We start from the raw sequence: 21,706 nt of genomic DNA, 5'->3' as shown, positions 1-21,706 counted from the left end.
AAGATGTTTTGGTGCCTTCCTTGAAGCTGGGAAAGATGCCCATTCAGTCGATGTTTTCACTTTGAATAGATGCCACTTTGCAGCTAGTTGATAAGGGACAAAGGTTTGTGGAGCAGCAGGGAAGAACCCACAATGCTCTAAAGCGGACCCTTTCAGAGCGGGACAAAGGGGAGACTTCCTGCCCCTTCTTCTTCCCTTACTCTTCGCATATGAGACCAATCCGGGCCGGCAAAAAATGCAGCAAGGCATAAACAGTTGCAAATGGGAGGAGGAAGGCTCCGGCTTGCTTTGCATAGTAAGCCTTGCCTGGAATGAATCGAGAGGGAAGTTGGACGCGGCCCGCGGCCTGGGTGCCTGCCGGGGAGGGGGGAGGGGGGAGTCTGTGCTTGCCGGCTTGCATCGCATCGCATCGCTCTTCTCTGGAGGGGGTGCAGAAGCGGTGAAGGGGGGGCTTGGCACTTGGACAGGCCAGATCCTTTCTTCACAGATCCAGTCCGCTGCAAGCAGCTGGGCCCGGCTCGGTGTCACGGGAAACAGCCGTGGCCGTTCCCGCTCAGTCTCAGGCCCTTGCGCCAGAGCAGAGGAGGAAGGTGGGGAGAGAAGGGAATACAGTTCCTAGGCAAGGAGGCTTTCACGTTGTTCAGGTGGTTGTCCTGCTGCCGAGCACGGCGGCGCGGCACCTGTGAGGGGTTGCCTGCAAGCGGAGCCCCCCCCCCGGCGCTTGCAGTCTTCAGGTCTCTGGGGCCAGCGTTGGCGAGGATGCCAAAGTTCCCCATTCTCTGGTTAGGTGCAGGAATTTGTTGGGCTCCCAGGGCTCTGCTGCTGCACTTTAAAAAAAACAAACGTGGGCGGGCTGTTCCTCTGGCGAAATCCTTCGGCTTGGAATATATTAAAGGACATTCACCCCCCACCCGACCAGCTTGCTGCTCTGTCTGGCCACTTCCATCTTCTTCCCCTCCCCTTTTCCTTCTCTTTCTCTCTTGCCCGGGAGAGAAACGGCAGCCGCCTCTTTGGGATGGGGGGTCTCCTTTGCCGCCAGGCTCGGCCAGAGCGGATCTCCCGCGGCTGCTCCTTTTGTCCTATGGGACAGCACAGCAATTCCCTGAGGCGGCGTTTAGAATGAAATCTACGAGGGGGGAATAATAAGGTCTGAGAGGGTGAGGGGTGGGCGGGGCTTCTGGGTAATTTCGGTGGGGGCTGAAGCCCCGGAGCCCCCATGAAGATTACGCCGGTGTCACACAGTGGCCAGAAATACCTGGTGCCATCAGGAGGTCCACCAGTGGGGCCAGGACATTAGAAGCCCTCCCACTGTTGACCCCCCACTGTTGACCCCCCCCACTGTTGACCCTCCCACTGTTGACCCACTGTTGATAAAATCAGAGTTGCATTCTCAGTTAAATATCCCTATCTAACCATGGTCAAACACATCGTTGCTAGTTTTTTTTCTAAAGGAGGAGCACAATGCTTTGGAAACTTCATGCCCCTCCATCAATTTGACACAATAATGTTATTCCCACTTCACTACTTTCTTCCGAACCATGTCAACTCTTAGGGAGTGTTGATTTGCCACAGAGGGAAAAGGAACTCCAGAATAAATTTGGTGTGGCATCTGAGATGCTGTTGGGGTGGGAGAGAACTTCCCCTTGCGACCGTTCTCTTGAAGCGCTATACCTTCATCCTACACAAAAGATACATGATGAACAAAAAGTACTGTCATAGCGGCCTAATCAAAGGCAAACGCATTCCAGCCTGTGTGATGTAAGCCATAACATAAAATGGGTACTTCACCTAGCAATGCCTCTTCTTGTTTTCTAACATTTGGAAAGACAATCAAAGGAAAACAGGAGTAGAGGTGATGATATAAACACTTCAGCTGTTATTATTATATTCTTATCTTCCCCCACCCGCAAAAAACCCCCCAGAATCAAGTCATATTAAAACTTTTAAAGCTACCGACGTTTGCTAAAACGATCAAGTAAGATAAAACATAAAACTATTAATCAAAATTACACATAGAGCCATTGTATTAGACACTGAAATCCCCACATAAGAGAAGGCATATTATAAAGTCCATGCAGAAGAGGCTGTAGTTAATCCAAAATCAAGAACTGGTTATGCTTAATGGCACTCCAGGGCTAATCCTCAACATGTCATGGCCATGCCATCGACTGTGTTGTGCTGTTGTCTCATTCAATATTCCTTTGACAGCTGTTTTCCGCCCAGTAGGATTGTTTTCTTTGTCTATTTGATTTTATGCAGTTTCAGCTTTGAGCCCTTCCCATGTTAATTAGTTAATTTCAAATAAACTTTATATTGGTACTTCTAGTGGATCAAGAACAACACTTCCAGGACAAATACTTATTTTATCGATTTTTGGATGATGAACACGAGGATGCCTCCATGCCAACTGAAGAGGAGAAGAAGGAATGTGAGGAAGAGCTACAAGACACTATGCTTCTGCTCTCTCAGATTGGACCAGATGCCCATATGAGGATGATCCTTAGAAAACCGTAAGCTGATTTCTAGGGTGCTGCTTTTGAGACTCATAGGTGTGCTGTCTGAAAAATGCCTCCTGAAATTAATAGTACAGTCTTATGCAGAGTTACTTACTCCGTTGCAGTTTAGACTGGAGTAGGATTGGACAAGAAATTGTGTAGCTATGGGGGATCAATAGGCTGTCATTGGGATGCATATTTGACTTTACCTTCAAAATCTCCTTGGCCACCATGCAACATTCATCCCTTACTATGGTTGGGACAGTTGTTGAGTAGCAATTGTGAGTGGACAGGCAGAAAATGTTTAGTGGTTCACTTCCTTCCTCCATTTCTCTCGTTCTCTCAGCAGCAGTTAACAACAACTCACACAGCTTTATAATATGGCCAAATAACCACTTTCAGTCATCCAATACCATCATTAAAGCAAATTTTGATCGAGAATGTTCTGATAGCAAGGAAAACAGTGCAGGGAATGTTCTGCTTCCATGAGAAGAATAATCTCCACGTTTTATTTTCAATTTAAGAAACAGTATAAAAAGTTACAGATGAGCAAGCAACACCATGCTGAAAGGGAAGCATGGCATCTCCTCAAAACTGTGTCACTGTCTAATAGCCCTATATTATTTTGGTACCAAGAACTTGAAGTAACGTCAAGCAACTGTAGGCTGCCAATAGTTGCGGTCTCTTTTCTGAGAAAAATGGCTGCAAAGCTGCCTCCACTATCACCTCAGTGGGCTTTGATTGACACCACCCACAGGGCCTGTGTATCTTAATGTAAAAAAGGTTGCAAGTGGGCCTTTTGAACATGTCAAGAGTTCTGAACCATTACTGGATATGGGGTATCTTTATTATGGCCAAGCGCTTGAAAATGGCGGATGAGGTGGTATACCTTTGCCTCGACTGTATCACTTCAGAGAGCTCTTCTAGAAAGAAAGGCGAAAGATTTATGCGATCTGAAGAGAAACCAGAATATCTTCTAGAAAGAACATAAGAAAACAAATGTTGGGGGAAAGGCCTTCTCTCTGAAGTACTAGTACTCTACCTGTAGGAATTGGGGCAGGGGTTCTTCAAATTAGTCCCTGCTCTTTACTAGAGTTGCCAGGTCCCCCCTGACTACGGTGGGTGATGAGGGGGGTAGAGTTGCCAGACCCAGGTTATGAAATTTGTGGAAACTGGGGATGGATCCTGGGAAGGACAGGGACCTCAGTGGGGTACAGTGCCCTGGCTCAAAGCATCCATTTTCTCCAGTGGAGCCGATCTCTGTCTTCTGGAGATGAGCTGCAATTCCGGGGGATCTCCAGGTCCCATCCAGGGGCTGGCATCCCAGTCCTTTAAGTCCAAAGTAGTGCAGCTCAGACACAGGATTGCCTTACCACTCCATCTGCTGTTTGTGAGGCCCAGGCTCATTTTGACTAGATTATTATTAAAATGTACAAGAGGTTTAGGGCACTGGCTGGAAGCTTGACTTGAAAAACGACACCCAATTTGCAAATCGGCACAGCTGCTGCCTTTGAGTTGTGACTCTCCCAAAGGATGCAAAACTCACATAATTACTGTGAAAGAAATAATGCAATTTCCACTCTCCCCCCCCCCAAAAAAAATCACTGAAAAGATTACTTTGAGCATTTGATTGTATAATGAAGCTGTTGCTTTAAAAGGTGCTTTCTATTGTTTCGAATCTGAAACTCACTTGCAAAATGTGTCACTTGTTTTGACAGGCAACTTAAAAAATTCTCTATTTATTACATTAACTGCAACATTTTAACTGTCAAATGATGAAAGAATGTCTGTAGTTTTTAAAAAACAGAATAAAGCTGCAAGAGGGAAAACTGGCAGACTCTTGTTACGATCGGGAAGAGGGTTTTTTTGTTAAAAAAACCACCCCACACGTTGTGATAAATGTTAAATTAGCTTATTTTCTTCAGTGTAGCAAACAAGGCAGCCAGCATCTAATGATGTATGCAGTAAGACGTACACATCCATACTATGCTACTAGAAAAATATTATTTGAACAATTAAAAAAAATCAGTTCAAGAATGACAATACCAATTGCATTTTTTATTTTTAATCTGTATTTAGTGGATTTAGCTGTTATGAATGCTGTTTAACTTCCATTGAAACATCAATGTAAACATTAAAAAACACCCCTATGAATCCAATACAGTTGAACCTAAGAAGTGTTGTTAGAATCTGCACTTGTGTGGTAAGGATATGGCTGCATTTTTTTTGCTTAGCAGATTGCTTGGTTATTTGAGGATTCTCAGAAGGGTCCCAGGATTCCGACTCTTTGCTGATAAAAACCATAGAGCATGGGTCTCCATGGTGCCCAGTGACACCTCTTCTAGTAGTGTGATCAGGGCCAGGTGAGTGTGAGCAGGCCCAGCAGGGCTTCTAGATTGACTGCTGGAGAGTTGATTGGCTGTTCAGATTTTTAAAAACGTTGCTTGGGTAGCAGCTGCCAGCACAGCACAAGGATCTTCCCTGTGTGACTGAAGGTAAGCTGAGGCAGCCATTTTGTTCCTGGCTCCTCCTCCTCCTGCAGCAGCCATTTTGTGGCAGCCATTTTGTGACATGCTTGTGTCAGAATTCCAGAGGTGCCCGCAGGCTTAAGAAACAGTTAGGGACCCCTGCCGTAGAGTACTGGCATAGGGGCCTTCCACATGGAGATTTTGACCTATGTGGCCAGCAGGATGGGGGGAGCCACCTCATAACACTGTGTTCATTCAGAGCATGTTTTGTGGGGCTGCTGGGGCTTTCCATCTTTTGCTCTGGATTTAAGGAGAAATAACATGAGGCAGGTGGAGCTTCAATGTCAAACCTCTACTCTAGGCAGGTGGGTGGCATGAAGCACTACCTTCAAAATGGCACAGCTAAGCACAGTTTTCTTCCTTCCCCTTTCATCCCTTTAATGGGAGTTTCATTTTTAGTTTTGTGGGAGTTTTATTTTTAGTTCACAGCTGGTCCTTGGTGTCACTTTAATTGTCACTCAGCTGTGAAGTGGGAAGGGAGTCTGCCCAGTGTGAGGGGGCATACAGTTTCTTGCCTCAGCACTTCTGCACTGACATGGCCCATCACACAGGGGGACGGACAGCAATGACCAGCCTGTGGGCGCTATCTCTTCCCACCTCCATCTCACCTTCTGCTGCTTCCATAGCAGGGGCACTGTACCATACCCCCATGTATAATATAACCTACTTTGGGTGTAAGATATCTAATTCTAATTAAGCTCTCAACTTCTTCTCTTTAAACTGGTGGCCAAAGAGCAAAATTATGATGAAAGAGCAAAAGGCACCTCATTTGGAGTTGATGAGGCAAAAAATCTAGTAAAACGTTGCCCCCAAACTTGAGCAGAGATACAAAAAAGTAATACTTCCCTGGAATTAGATGATAGTAAGACCAACTGCCAAAACTCCTTAGAATTGTCACTTTCAACAGCCATAGTAAGAATTCTGAGTTTTCCTTACAGCGTCACGCTTTTTATTTCAAATTACAGCCCTATATTTAGATTTAAGTTGAACTAGAATTATGAGAAACCTTGGTTCATGATTCTTCCTATCAACCTTTCGAATTTTTTGTTGTACCCTGTTTAATTGACTACATTCCTTATGGAACCAATAGTTTTTCTTTTTGTAATATTTAATTTTATGTGACTGTGCCACAAAGGCAGGTTCCAACAACTTTAAAAGTTGGACTAATAACTTTGAGAGACAATCAGAACCTTTCAAGTTTTGCTATAAGGGAAGAAGATTCCTAACCTCAAAAGAGTTCAGAATACTAGATACTCTTTCTTTCACTAATGGGGACCAATGAGTTGATCTTAATAAATCAGCCACCGACAGAACAAGAATTTCCTTCTCACCAGGTGGGTGTCAGATACTGAAAAGCTTGGTTCTGCAAATGCCGGCACCTTCATCCTTATGAAGAAATAAATGCAGTGCTGTAGGACTTGTGGGGGATGTCTACAGTCTCTCAGCCAGAGCTTGCTTTTAACCATTAACCTAAAGCAAGGCAGACATGGTTTGAAAGCTTATAATATGTCTTTGCAAGAGCAGCTGTGGTAGTTACAGCATGTTGATTTTTCAACATTCTGCCACTGTAATGCCTGAAATCCTAAAATCAAGAATTTGTTTGCCTTTTCATGTAGTAGACAGGCTCTGTGCAGAGAGGGGTGTCATCTGACAGAAGTTCAGACCAAAAAGGCTGTGTAATAGAAATCTTGATCCTGAAGAGTTGTAAGTGCATGACCAATAGGGCTGCTGTTTCAACTAAAAGATCCACTACAGTATGTTTGCCTCTGGCTTACAGCTTACCCTCAATGTAGCTGCATTTTCTCTTTTTCTTGGGGACCGAATTCTCTTTCCTGGTGGGTTTTGAATTAAACACTCAACACAAAATCAGTACTGTATGAATGTTTAAAAAGATTTTGGTTACATGTTGAAATTAGTGACACAGAATTCCCTGTGGAAGGAATGGATGTAACAGCTATGTCAATTTTTTTGGTGGGGGGACTCTAAAAGAGCAAGAAAGAGGAACTACATGGCATCTAAGCAAGCAGAAAACGCCAGACTATCTAACATCTGTATTCCTCATATGGGGTGGAAATCAAGGTAGCGGCCTTGTGTTTTGAAGCATGAGTAGAATTGTAAGTGCCTTAGCTCGTCTCTGAAATAGAAAGCTGTTTTTTAAAGTGGTAAAGCAGAAGGCCAAACCACTTATACATCTGCTTTCTTTGATCTTACTATAATAGGCTTCTGCTTTTTGTATGTAATGGGGTCTGTGAGCTGCAGATAGCTTCTGTAGCTGCCCTCTGGACTTCTGTTTTCCTTACTTCTGAGTAGCATAACTGCTTCTAAAGATCTTCACACAGGCATCTTCACCACCGGGATTAGTACGTCTGAATGAATCGTCACAGATCAAATATCACAATGAACCTTCAGACCACCTTAAACATTCTAACTCTCAAAGGAATCAAGTCACATGTTCAGCCCGTAGAGGTCATGTGACAGCTTCTCCTGTACTTGCGTACAGCCTGTAGAACACCAAGAGATGTTCCACTAGTGCCATGTTTGTCATTTGAGATTAATGGGCCAAGCCTTGTGTTGCTGCTGCTCTTAAATGTTGCGGTGACTGTGATTTATAATTCATGTGATTTTGTTAGGTTTTCTTGTGAACTGTCTGTTGGGTAGAAAAGTGGTGTTTAGGTGTTTTAGACATAAATCAGGGGGGGTTTTCTGGGGGAACATGCCAGAACAGAGTTCCAGAACCTCTTTGACAAAATTCTTTGAAAAATGTTTAAAAGTTCCTAAATTTTCAGCATACAGATTGAAAACTTCATTCCCCTCCTGAGAGTTCTGGCACCTCTCTCTCTCTCTCAAAAACAAAAAACAAAAAACTCTCCACAAACCCAAAAAACCCAACAACAACAAAACAACAAACCCTGACATAAATGATGTGTGTATCAATCCTTTGGCAGGAAAACATCTCAGAAGATTTCTGGAGATCAGTTTGCCTTGTCACAATAAGTAAAGCCATAAGTAGTAGTTCTATGATTTATTAGCAGCCTTTTCTGACTTTCTTCTACATGAGTTGGGGTCTAGTTATAGCAAGGTACCAAGGGAGCCTAACTTGGGTATACATGAGATCCTTAAAGTTTTTTGTGCATCCCTGAACCAACATGTTTTGGTTGTCCCTGAGCAATCTTGAGCAGAGTTACACCCTTCTAAGCCCATTGAGCCCTGTCCTGGATGGCCCAGGCTAACCTGATCTCATCAGATGTCAGAAGCTAAGCAGGATCAGCCCTGGTCAGTACTTGGATGGGAGACCACCAAGGAAGTCCATGGTTTCTATGCAGAGGCAAGCAACAACAAACCACCTCTGTTAGTCTCCTGCTTTGAGAATCCCATGGGGTTTGCAATAAGTCAACTGCAGTTTGACAGCACTTTCCTCCACATGTCCATTGAAGTCAGAGGGCTCGGAAGGGTTTAACTATGTTTAGGATTGCAGTGTAAATGAAATTGCACTGTATATGGGAAAAGAAGACACGCCGCTACTTCCAGAGATCCAAGGGGAACCAAATATAACTTCTGTAGCATAAGGGAAATTCCTAGGGTTGCCAGCCCCCAGGTCCGGGCAGAGGATCCCCTGGTTTCAGGGGCTTCCCTCCTCCATGGACTGGCTGGCAGGCAGGGGAAACCTCTCCCCTAAACAGGGAAATCGCTGTGTGACATCCGTGACACAATGATGTCACCTGGAAATGATGTCATCATGTTGGGTGTGCCGTGGGGGATGCTCTAGAATTTGGGCAAACTCTATGGTTTTGAGGGCAAAAAAGCCATAGAGTTTCGCCCAAATACCAGAGCATCCCTGCGCAACATCCACACCTTCCCCTGGAACGCCCCCCAAATCCCCCCACCGGAGGAACAGGGAGACCTGGCAACCCTGATAATTCTCCCATTTTTAGTTCTGCTAAGCAGCTACACAGGAAAGGGAAGGGGGACTACAATTTTGCATCCCATTAACACCAATTAATTGGTCAGAAAATGCTACAGGTGGCTTTCTGCTTTTCAGAGTTAAGCAGGGAGGACATGGGGTAGAGTCCATTAGTGCTGGCATCCCCAGGCTCAAGGTCTGATTATTGCTATACACATAAATCATAAGTCAAGTCAGAAATGATATGAGGTATATTTACTGGTGCAGTGAATCCTCTCCTTCCTTTCCCACACACTGTCTATATTTTGTTCCACTAGGGAATGATTGAGCTGTCTCCTGATACCAAATTAAATAGAATCATTAGAGGAAATTTAACATTAGGTTAAACCTTAAAATAAGGTTTATTTGATGTTGCTGGGCTTGAATAATGGTGTTATCGATAGAACTGAAGTGTCTTTTCTCTGACTGAAATATTTAAATATAAAATCCAGTCTCCCAAACTTCAGACCTAACAATGTTTGTTTCAGTGAACGTTGTGCTACCGGGTGTGAGGTCCTGTCATTTAATACGATACAAGACAGGTGGATGGATGGAACAAAAGTTGATTATTTTACAGTTCTGTTGGGAAATTTGTAGCTTTGGAATGGGCATCTTTTAGTTGAAAGTGGCAACTGAATCCTTCTCTTTGTTCATTTATTTAAAAGATTTATACCCCACTTTGTTTTCTGAAACTCAAGGTGGCTAGCAAAACAGAAAAAGCTGCAAGAACACACACCAAAAAACATTATAAGTCTCCAACAGAAAGTTGAAAACATAGTGAGACTCCTCACCCCATATCATACAAATGGAACAAGTGTTCCTCCTTTGCCAAATCCTGTCTTCCTACTCAGTGCCTGTGGCCTTTCTATACCATTTAGGTTCTCTGGAACATCACTGCAGACTGCTGTACAGGGCCTAGCACATGGTTGGAGTTTTATAAAGCACACAAAGTAGCAGCAGCATATAGATAGTTATAGATATATAGGGTGACACTTTGCTCTCTTCCTCCTGGAATTCTTTTTTCTTCACAAATAGTTCATCCATGTTTATTGTTCAAGCAGAAAAGAACAGGCTGCTAAGCGGAAAGCACAGCAGCGGCTGCTTGATTCTGAGGAGCAATTCCTTATTCTTGTCCACATTGCCGTAACAGAGAAACTTGAGTGTCTGTGACCTTGATGGACTACTCAAACAGTTGATGGTGTTTATTGATCATATAATTTCTCCTGAACTCTCTCTTCTTCCCCTAATGTGCAGCCTGGTTCTCTGTCTGCCTCCCATTTATTATCCCCAGCTGTAACAGGCCATTGCTCACCTGATGAGTTTGCCGCAGAAAGTAGGTCTTCACACAGCAGGACTCCTGGAAATCTACATCAGTGGGCACCACACAGGCTTGCAGAAGCTGTGAGGGCTAATATTATACCTCATGACACCTGGGAAAGCAGAAGAAGGGAACTCCTCCACAACTGATGGCCGCTTCTGATATGTGATATTTTCACTCGTGCTAAAGGAAAGCTCAAGAATGCATAAACAGAATTTGAAAACGTGTCGACTGGCACAGTACTTTCTTGGCTAATTCCTCGCCAACTGCAAAAAGAAAAACCACAAAAGAGATTATTTGAGTAAACCTGCTTTGGTGAAATACTGTTTGTAAAGATTACAGGAAAGGTGCACACACAAATAGAGATTCGTTAAAGCTAAGCTGTCACTTGAAAGATACAGGTGTAGTATTTTTGACCAATAGGCTGTTAAATGCAGCAGTTGTTTTTGCTATTACCACATTCTTAGGAAGCAGGAAGCCATTGCTATACTTACAAACCCCATTTTCACAAGACAGCAAAGAAAAGACAACAAGCCCAGCTGGCTGATCGCTCCCCTACACTAGCAATAGGCGGACTGCCATAACCTCCTCCTTCCCAAGAACACAATATTGTATAGTGGTTAGAATGATAGGACTAGGACCAGGGAGATCCGAGTCTGAAACTTTGTCATGAAACTCAGTAGGACCTGAGTTTCATTTGGTTTCCAAACCGCACCATCAAAATACCAAGGCACCGTCTGTTTTTCCATATACCAGTTTATTCCAACCTGTTTGGTGGTGGGAAATGCCATGGGCAGAGATAAAATACTGCAACTGCTGAGTGAAAAGGTGGTCGGGGAGTGCCACAAATCCATCTCTGCCTCTCTCTCATTTTCTCTTATACATTATTTATAATAATAAATTATTTATAATTTATAAAATATAAACAACACAAACACTTTAAGAGAATATAAACACATGCACATAAACAGGAAGGAAGGGTGACTGAGGGAACAGCAAACAAAACACTGTCTTCTACTGTTTGGCAGAAGACAGTGATCAAAGGGGACAAACAAATCTCCCTGGGGAGGGAATAAGGAGTTTGTAAGCTGCTCTGAGGCTCCCTTAGGTAGTGAAGGGCGGGGTATAAATCCAATTTCTTCTCTCTTCTTCTAAATATGCGGGTGCAGGTGTACCCCCAGGAAGAGGAACTAGGGCTGTAAAATTTGTCACTGAAAAAATAATTAAAATCCAACTTTCATCTTCTTTTCAATAGATCTCCCCAAATTTAAAGATTCTGAACCAGTTTGTAAACTGCTCTGAGACTCCCTTGGGTAGTGAAGGGTGGGGTATAAATCCAATCTCTTCTCTCTTCTTCTAAATATGGGGGTACAGGTGTACCCCCAGGAAGAGGAACTGGGGCTGTAAAATTTGCCACTGACAAAATAATTAAAATCCAACTTTCAGCTTCTTTTCAACACATCTCCCCAAATTTAAAGATTCTGAACCAGTGTTCAGTCTTTTCAACAATGTCTCAGGCCTAACTGACAACTCTGGCTTTGCTAGCAGTTGAAAGAGACTTGGTAGGAACACTAAGCAATAATGTACTCTCTGCTTTTGCAAACATGAACGCTTCAGTTCCCCTGCGTGCAGTGCCCAGTTCTGACTGTGACTGTGGCACATGTAGAAAAGGGCTTCAGCCTTCCCCTCCGTGCTGTTTTCCTGACCTGTAATGGTTCAGGAGAGGCATTGTTTGGCCTGTTGGGAAAACCCTTTAGTTTTCATGTGGTTTTCTCACGATTTCAGGCCAAGAAAAGGACATGAAATGGGAAGCTGTGCTCCACAGATGCAATCCAAACCAGACCTTGCACCGGTGAGAACTAAGGAACTCAGGAGTTTCTGTTACAGATGACCAAGAATGAAGAACCCAACCCTAACCTGCCTATCCTATAATACACCTGAAAAGTACTGAGGCTGATGAGTGATTACAGCTCTCATACTTTTATTAGTGCAGAACAAGACAACTTTAGCTGGCTCGCAGGCTGGCTTATATTATGTGAAAACCACACCCCAAAATACACCCCTATACCGTAATAGGCTATTTACAGTGGCTGAGAGTTCCATAGGCCCTCGGATTGGTGCGGGCTAGGAACCGCTTAGTCCATTGTTCGCTGGAGCGAAGCTCCGAGGTTTAGCAGGATCGCGTGGAGCCCCTGGGTGCCACGCGGTCGGGACTGAATACATTACAACACCCTTTATCCTTAGCATTACCCTCAAATACTAGCATCCACCTCCCTTGACTCCATTTCAGTAAAAAGTCAGAAGAGCTAATCGTTGATCTCTGATATAACGTGCAGTTTGGCTCTGAGTAGTTGTTTTTTTTAAAAGGAAATGTAAGTTATTACCCTCTGCTGTAAAAAAAGATTGCTAATCTGCAGTAATCAAAAGGCAGTATAGATATAAATTACATGGATGCAAAATTGTTGCACAGAGTTTTGAATGTGTGTGCTAAGTGCCTTCAAGTCGCTTCTGACTTATAATGACCTTATGGTTTAACACCCCCCAAACGTCCTTGCTTAGGTCTTGCAAACTGAGGGCCGTGGCTTCCTTTATTGAGTCAATCCATTTTATGTTGGGTCGGTTTGTTCAATATAAGTGTGTGTTTGTTGCTTAACAGGCCAGGCCATTATTGAGTCAATCCATTTTATGTTGGGTTGGTTTGTTCAATGTAAGTGTGTTTGTTGCTTAACAGGCCAGGCCAGAGAACTGTTGATGACCTAGAAATTATATATGAAGAACTTCTTCACATTAAGGCTTTATCTCATCTTTCTACCACGGTAAGTCTCTTACATTCACTACTGTTTGTGGTAAATTAAGAGAGTTGGGACTGATTTGTGTTTACTTCCATGTGGACGCCAAGGGGGTGTGTGATTTGGATGGGCACTGTGCTGGCCCCGCCCACCCACAGCCTTCAGTCAACAGCACCTTCTGCTAATAGCATGAAACACTTTACCCACAGCTGGTGGTCAGTGGTCCTCTGCCTTTGTCCCATTGATAAAAGACTGAGTGGACACATGGTGTCCTCAATATAATTCAATCTATTCGAAGTACCTGTTCAGTCAGGGGATCCTGATACTGCTGGAGCAGTCTTTTAGCTGAAATCATCAATTTCTTCTGTCTTCTCCTTCAATCCACAACTTGGTGGAACTCTGCCGAATAACATCAGGGTCCTGCGGGACCTGTTCTGCAGGGCCTGTAAGGCAGAGATGTTCCGCCAATCATATAGTTGAGGACAGCAATGGGATTTTAACAAGAAATTGGCCAACTGACTAACTCTCACCTTTCTCCCCCACCAAGGGGATGCAAATTCATAATATGATGCCATATAGGTCTATACTCTATATGTTTGTTTTTAAAACCATACTATTTATTTGTATGTACGAATTGAGGAATTGTTTTAATCCTTTTGTTGTGCACCGCTCTAAACGTGCTTCATGGGGAGGGCAGTATGAAAGTTTAATTGGATGATGATGATGAAGAAGAAGAAGAAGAAGAAGAAGAAGAAGAAGAAGAAGAAGAAGAAGAAGAAGAAGAAGAAGAAGAAGAAGAAGAAGAAGAAGAAGAAGAAGAAGAAGACGACGACATACTGTTTTCTCTTTGGAACATATGACGCTGACTTAGACCAGATCAGACCATCTAGCTCAGAACTGTCTACATTGACTGGCAGCAGCTCTCTGTGGTCTTTCTCAACACGTGTTCCCTGATGCTCTTGAACTGAAGATGCCAGGAACTGATCCTTGGAATCTTTTGCGGGCACAACAATGTGCTCTACTACTGAGCTGTGGCCCTTCCTTCATGGCTGGTTTTAGGGCAAGCAGGAATTTGAATGTCTCTGACCTAAATTTGCTTCTCTTCATCGGAATTGTATTTCTGATGCTGCCTTGCTCTTTTACTCAGACGTCAAAGCTGGAATAATACAAGTCAAAGTTTTAAAAACACTTTTTTTTATCTTGCTTTAAGGTGAAACGCGAACTCTCAGGTGTTCTAGTATTTGAATCACATCCTAAAGCAGGAACTGTCTGTAAGTGAAATGAATTTTATGAGTTTCACAGTTGTGTGTAATGTTGGCCAAATGGTTTGTTGTTGTTATTGTTAGAACTGAAAATTCAGAACCTAGTTCCAGAAAACACAGGAAGACGGGCTCCCAGCCATTTGACCAAGGGGACCATTTGTGCCTAGGTGTGTGTGGGGGAAGCAAGGATGACTGGGGGCGGGGATCTGGCTTCACTGTAAGCCAGGTAGCTATCAAATGGCTTCCTGTAACCTGCCTTCAAGGAGCTGGCCCAGTGCAGGGGTGAGGAGGGGGAGCTGGACCCCCAGGGTTCCCTTTGGTCAGCAGCTTGTGTTGTAAAGGAGCTGGCTGAGGGTTATGTTCCATTCTGGAACTCTCTCAGTGAAGACCCACACTCCCACCCTATGCTTTAAAACTGGAGGAACCGTTAATCAATAAAGTTGTGTCCTGATTCCTCCCAGTATGGCGTGTTGGGGTCGTCTTCCCTGCCTGGCATGGGCTAGTCCCCAGGCCAAGCATAATACAGCTGGGCTGTTCTGTGTTACATAGAAATTGGGGGTTATGGCTTGTTCTTTCTTTCTTTCTTTCTTTCTTTCTTTCTTTCTTTCTTTCTTTCTTGGAAATGAGTAGGTAACAACCATTGGACCTCAGGTAACAGAACTGGAGTTTCAGGTTCATAAGCTGAAGTTTATTCGAGCCATATTTATTTGGATGTCCCGATGGCACTTACATCCTAATAGCTATGCTTAGGATTACCGCCCTAGAAGTGACACGGTTTCTGTAACCATAAATTTTGAAAAAGATATGCTATAAAATTTCAGAATAAAATGTCTGTTTCCCCCTTAAACCTTTTATTGAAAAACCAGCAAGAACTGTTATTGCGACGTTTATATGATAGGCTATGAAAATCAATTTATTTTCAAATTATGCCTTGTAAGAGAGACTGGACCACAAAAAAAACTTTTCTCCCTCTCTTTTAGTATTTAATCAAGGAGAAGAAGGAACTTCTTGGTACATTATTCTGAAGGGATCGGTAAATGTTGTGATTTATGGCAAGGTATTATCTTTTAAGTTTTTTCATGTGTTATTTTAAAAGTTTAAGAACTGGCACAGGAATAATCTTTTAATTATAACGAGAGCATATTTGAAATAAGAATGTTATATGTTAATTTCAATTAAGTCAAACATCATTTCAGTTTAATAGTGTACTTTTCATTTCAGGTGATGGAGTTTTGATTCAAGATACAGTCATGATTGTCTCTTTGGTCCCACCGCCCCCACATAATAAGGGATTTTTTTTTTCATAAGCAGCATACTTTAAGCTTTCTTAGTGAGTCAGCTTGACAATTCCTGTACCCAAACACTGATCATTTTAATTCAGCAGTAATTCATACACAACAGATTTGAAGTGGAAGATTTGTTAGTTAAACCACCCTCCTTTGGAGATCTGATCCCTTCTCCCCACTACTCAGCATTTGGCACTAATTTTATTACAGCTGAGACTGATATCTTGATAGGTGACTTGATAGGCAAGCCATCATTCTAAGCTTTATTCACTCTTTAAGGTATTGTAGTCCTCATACATTAAACCTAGAAATACCATCATGCTTGTTATACTAGATACTTGTTATACTGGATGCAAGCTTAGTTTAGGGTTCAGCCTAGAATATCCAGTGGCTTTATGATGAAGTTGCAAAGTGTTCATAGGCTTTTATCAGTGATGGTTGCATCACTGTGGAGACAGTTTTAAAATTATCCCTTACACCAAAAGATAGGAGGGAGGGAGACACACAACATTCATGGTATTACTCTATGAACCACTGCTAGTACAACTGCAAAAGAACAAAACTCACCATGATGAATAAAACCATGTTGTATTCTACCATAAATATACATGTGTCCAATGCATACATTACATGAAGTTAACAATTCTAATTTCCAGGTTTTCATCATATATTTGAGGATATTGCAACTATATAACTCATCTTCTAACAGAAATTCTCACAATAATTGTAACACAGGGGTATCTTTACAATCCATTATTCTGTAGTTACTCTCTATTGAATTGTACACAATCTTCTTGAGAATAAATTCTCACTAACAATAAATTCTGAGATATAATACTTCAATGTGTCTCAGCAGTATGACAATTAAAATCCATTCATAAAGAATCCAGCAACCCAACAGGTAGCCACAGATATCCTCCTGTTTTAGTGTCCTCTTTTTCAAGAATCGCTATGGTTTTACAACCAATATTTTCTAGAGAACTTCCCAGACAAAACTACTAGAGAATTTCCTTCTTAATGGAACACACCCTTCTCCTGCTGTAGATTCTTAAGTGGGGTTTTAGTGGGATACAAACAACTGGGTTAATTGCAATCCTAAACAGAGTTATGCCCTTTTTAAGTCCATTTACTTCAATGGATTTAGAAAGGGTGTAAGTCTGCATAAGTTTACACTGTTAGTTGCTGCCCCTCATGAGAAAAGATATATTTGTTGTGTCTGGATCTGCTATTTTCAGCTCTGGACATGTTTTTTTGAATACCTCAATTGAGAGAAAGTTAGCAGTTCCTAAGTCTTGTCAAAAATTGAGGCACATTCATACATATACCTTGCACGTAAATACACACGAGGCAGCATGTGAAAATGGATCATCAAGGGCAGAAACTTTAATTTTAATTGGAACGCCTACATGTAAATACCTCTAAGAACAGACCCTGCTCGCACAATCCACCCTAAATTTATCTCATTAATTTTAACAGGATTTAAGCATGAATAACTTTCTCTGGATTGTAAATTGCAATGTTTTATGACCATCCCAGTACAGTTCAAAACAACAAAGTCAACAACCTGGCTAACTCCTCTGGATCTATCAACAACCCATGTTACCTTTTAAAATAATATATAAATAAATTGTATAAAGAGATAGATTTGTAAGTGTTTACTGTAGGTTATGTTGCCTGCAAATTGGAAGCCACTCTATTTTCATATTTAAAGTGATAAGATGGAAGAGTTCTAAATAAAATATTCACATTTGATGTTGAGAAAAAGCTAGAGCTCATAAACCTCTCTATCACCGAAAGCCACATTGTAAGTAATAACATTTGGCTCATCAGTATGATCTATATATCAGAGGCTGACAGTCTGTTGTTAAAGAAACCTGATTAAAAAAAATTGACTTAACCCCCCCCCAACAAAATAGTAACTTGGCATCAACAGTGGAGCCAGAAGTCTGTCTCTCTCTGAATAAAATTTCAAACAATAAACCCCATTCTTTTCATGCCCTTGCTTTTCTTTAGTATTAGTAATAACCAGCTGCCGTGTATTGTTATCTAGTCATTATTTTGGCTGTTGAATTCCCGCCAGATGCATTTGTTGTGGTTACTTGGCTTGGAAAGCCAGTGTTTGTGCATGGAGTGTCAATGGAACAAACTCTAAATTATGGCTTCTCTGTATAAATGTTTTGTTGTTTTTAGGGTGTGTTATGTACCCTACACGAAGGCGATGATTTTGGCAAGTTAGCATTAGTAAATGATGCTCCAAGAGCAGCTTCCATTGTTCTTCGAGAAGATAACTGCCATTTCTTGAGGGTAGACAAGGAAGATTTTAACAGAATACTCAGGGTAAGTGTTGACTAAAGAAGACACTAATTCATTTGCCCTTCTTAATAGCTTACCCTCAAGTACTTGCAAACAGTTGTTTACCTCTCAGTTCTCAGTTCTCTGTATATCTGAGTTTCCTTCACTATTATGTGGATAAGTAGAAGTTGTGACAAGCAGAAACTACTTCACTGCCGATGTAAACAAGATGGTGAATTGATGCCAACTCTCTGGGACAACCACTGAATGTGCCTATACAAAAACATAAGGTTGGATCCAGACTAAATCGCAATTTCCACGGATTCGCTTATCCTGTTGCAGACCCCTGTCATGTCATTCTTTTGGGTCCCCCAGAAACAGCATTTTATGGAGGTCAGTGGGCTGAAATAAGACCATGTAGTACTCTTTGGGCAGAAAAACGTTTCCCCAAAGAACATGACTTTTACAGACACACCCTTGCATAGCTTCCCAAAATAGCCCTTCAAATGTGTCCTTGCACCTGTGGAAATGCTGGCTCCAGCACCATGCCTACAGTCTGCTGATGTTACTGCTGCTGTGGTGCCAATTCAGCGTTTATCAAGCACCAATTCAGCATTTATCAAGTACCTCTTGCCAGGAATCATAGTGTACTTACAAGTTGAAGGTTTGATGCAGGAAGATGCATCAGTAGAAAAATGAAGCAGCAATGTCTGGTTGGCCTCCTTACGTCTCTTTGAGAGTCAGGGATAAAGCATCCTATCTGAACACAGAATTACAGCCTGTGGCTGTGACCGAAAGAAATTCCTAAAGAAATTTATGGGACTTGGAATTAATTTGTCCCTTGTGATTTCACTGAAATTAAAGTACAACCTTCCATTATATTGGATCCCGTATTCTGTTTTTCCCCTGGCTAGGTTGAACCTTTAAATCATTGCCTTTCAGTATTTATTTAAGACTTCATGAAAGTAATTCTTTCTTCTTTTTTAAATGTTATATTTAGAGAATGTTTATTAAAATTCTCTTTCAGGATGTCGAGGCCAACACAGTAAGACTGAAGGAACATGACCAAGATGTCTTGGTCCTCGAGAAGGTCCCACCTGGAAATAGGGCTTCAAATCAGGGCGGCTCCCAGCCTCTTCAACACAAGTATGTTTTCATTGCATAGTGTCAATGCTGGCTGCAATTAAGCATTTACAATGATATTATGATTTAAACAATAGTGTGTTCTTTCTGTCTATGAAAGAATGCAGTGTGTCAAATTTGGGAAGAAACGATCAGCTAATCACATGCCCAGCAGTGCACGATGCATCATCTTCCAAATCTCCCTAGCTGAGGTCCTTCAGCTTCCCACAACATATTATGTATAGTCCTCACTGTATATGGCCTGTTATGCACACACAGCTTACTACAGAGAATCTGAGCAGTCAAACCTTTAAGCTTGATCGGATTCTGTGCCTGCAGTAAGCACCACTCTTTTTCTCTGGTGTATTTATTCTGCAGCCCAGAATAAATACACCAGGCTCTGCGCTGCCTTCTCATACCGCCCGGTTTGAACTGGGCCAAGAAGGCAGCCCAGCCAAGTTCGCTGTGCCTGCCGGGAGCCTCCTCCTGCTGCCTGGTTGAAACTGGGGGGCAGGAGAGGACAGCCCAGCTGGGCTCGTTGTGTGTGCAGGGAGCCAGTAGCTCCAAACAGGTGCAGCTTGGTGCTGCCTTCTCCTGCCACCCAGTTTCAACCCAATGGGGAGTCATTTTTTTAAGAAGTGGCATGAGACTAGCAATGGTCTCCTATCACTAGACTCATGCTGCTTGAAAAAAAATTAAATGTCATCGGAGGAGTGGCCTACAAGGAGCAGGGACAGGGTGGAGGGGGAAATCCAAGGGAAACTGTATCCTCTTGATGTACCTTCAGCCTTGAAGCAAAGCAAGGGAAAAACCACCACAAAAGCACTCTCACAGAACCCAGGGAAACAGCAAACAGAAAGTAAACTGAGCTCTGGAGGAAATGAAATGCAGAATGAAAAAGAAAACCCCGATGGACGTGCATGGTGAAAGCGAGGCAAAACACCCATGCATAATGGGCCTATATTCACTGTGCGTAAGAGGAATATTACAATTTTAGCATTATAGTTAAGCAGGGGAATTACTGGGAAGAGTTTTTAAAAAGTACACAGTGTAATTATTAAGGAAATATATTTTAATTTTTGGATTTCCCAATTCTCATAATGCTTAACTATCCATTATTCACTCTGCATCTCATTAAAAAAGACTGCAGTGAATTTAGGAAGAATAAGTATATATTGGCTTTCATCTTGAGAACAGATCTGAAGCCTCAGATGAAAATATCCAAGGAGCTGATGCAAGCCAAAGTAGATAAAACTGCTCAGATAGAACAATCCACATTTGAAAAGCAACTATTTTGTATCATTAACCATGGTTCATTAGAACGCGAGAGAAGCCAATGTTGGATCAGGCCATCCAGTCCAACACTCTGTCACACAGAAGTAGGAACATGTGGATCAAATCCTGGGCACGCAGAATCCCGTGGGGAAACAATCACTTGCTTCAAATGATTGAGAATGGTAAGCACTTTTGTGGAAATCATAGAAATAGGATAGTAGGCTACTGGGGTCTCAACTAAGTATTCACATCTAATTGTTGTGCATCCCAATAGCCAATTGTTCTATGGGCATCAGCTCTCCAAAATGCCAAACAGAAATTCTTTACTTGGTGATGACAGGGATGAAGCTTCCAATAAGCACAGTGTATGGCTTTTGCTGAGCTGTGATCTCTCAACTGTGGCTCACATTTCACACTCAGACTTCTGCAAATCCGCTCAAACATTACCATGAAACTTTGCATAGATTATCCTTTTCTCTCTGTCTTTGCATTGGGCCTTGAGGTTCCTTTTGTAAGTAATAACATATACATGAAGCTGCTATGGCTGTTTTTTTTAGATTATTTTAATATGGTATTTGATTATCTACCATATGGTACAACTTTTTAATGATAATGGTTTGCACAAATTGATTTCCATAAACTCTCTTCCACATTTTATCTGTTAGGGCAAGCTGAGCTTGTCAAGTTATGTCCTGTGAATTCTTGAGCCTGGAGTTTTGGGAGTTTTTCCAGTTTTTTAAAACTATTCTCACTCAATGCAACTGTACCAATTTAAACTGGCATTAGCCATTTTTGTGTCCAGCAACTTGTACACAAATGTACATTTGATTTTTTTTTTTCAAAATCTCCAGTGGTTATTTTTGTGTGTGTTTGTCTCTGTTTCTGCCTGTTACATATTCACTAAAGTTAGGACTTGGTTGAAATTGCTTGTTATATTTTATTTTCAATTTCATATCAAAAAGCTCTTTCAATTCTCTGCAAATTTTGACATGTAGGCAATACATTTGCCCGGCTCTTCTCTGCACTGTTTATTTCTTTCTTCTGTTGACGTCTTCCTTGCTGCTGTTGGCCCTATTTGCACACATGCTCATTTTATTCTGTTCATTGTGGCAACCCTCAGGATTTTGTCAAAGTACATTTTTTTTCAGCTATTATTGGCGGCAAATTTAGTTCTTGGTTATTGACTCTCAATTATAAATAGATTTTTGGAATTTATCTTATGGTGTTCCAGAAATTCCCATGTGGAGTAACTGTCATATTTGTTGAGTTTGAACAGGAAAAAGGAAATATTTTGTCCCTGTGCTATCTGAAAAATAAACCTTTCCTTCCATTATATATCTTGTCTAAATGAGAAAGTCACATAGGCTGCAGTCAGACTGGCAGGTTGGCATGGTTTGGG

The 21,706-nt window shown here is 42.0% G+C and overlaps 1 protein-coding gene across 1 annotated transcript in view; it reads left to right on the top strand.

Annotated features, from left to right (window-relative positions):
- Window positions 1-21,706, top strand: part of RAPGEF4 (Rap guanine nucleotide exchange factor 4) — a 236,578-nt gene that overhangs the window by 162,342 nt on the left and 52,530 nt on the right. The window contains exons 9-14 of the mRNA XM_015407277.1: window positions 2,327-2,510; window positions 13,013-13,097; window positions 14,281-14,341; window positions 15,313-15,389; window positions 17,809-17,955; window positions 18,938-19,056. Of these exons, the coding sequence (XP_015262763.1) occupies window positions 2,327-2,510; window positions 13,013-13,097; window positions 14,281-14,341; window positions 15,313-15,389; window positions 17,809-17,955; window positions 18,938-19,056 (673 nt within the window). The remainder of the gene's footprint in view (window positions 1-2,326; window positions 2,511-13,012; window positions 13,098-14,280; window positions 14,342-15,312; window positions 15,390-17,808; window positions 17,956-18,937; window positions 19,057-21,706) is intronic.

This window comes from Gekko japonicus, unplaced genomic scaffold (assembly GCF_001447785.1).
Source record: "Gekko japonicus isolate JY-2015 unplaced genomic scaffold, Gekko_japonicus_V1.1 scaffold66, whole genome shotgun sequence".
In the NCBI taxonomy this organism is placed as follows: Eukaryota; Metazoa; Chordata; class Lepidosauria; order Squamata; family Gekkonidae; genus Gekko; species Gekko japonicus.
Note: the sequence above shows the minus strand (reverse complement) of the source record. Positions and strands in the feature narration are given on the sequence as shown.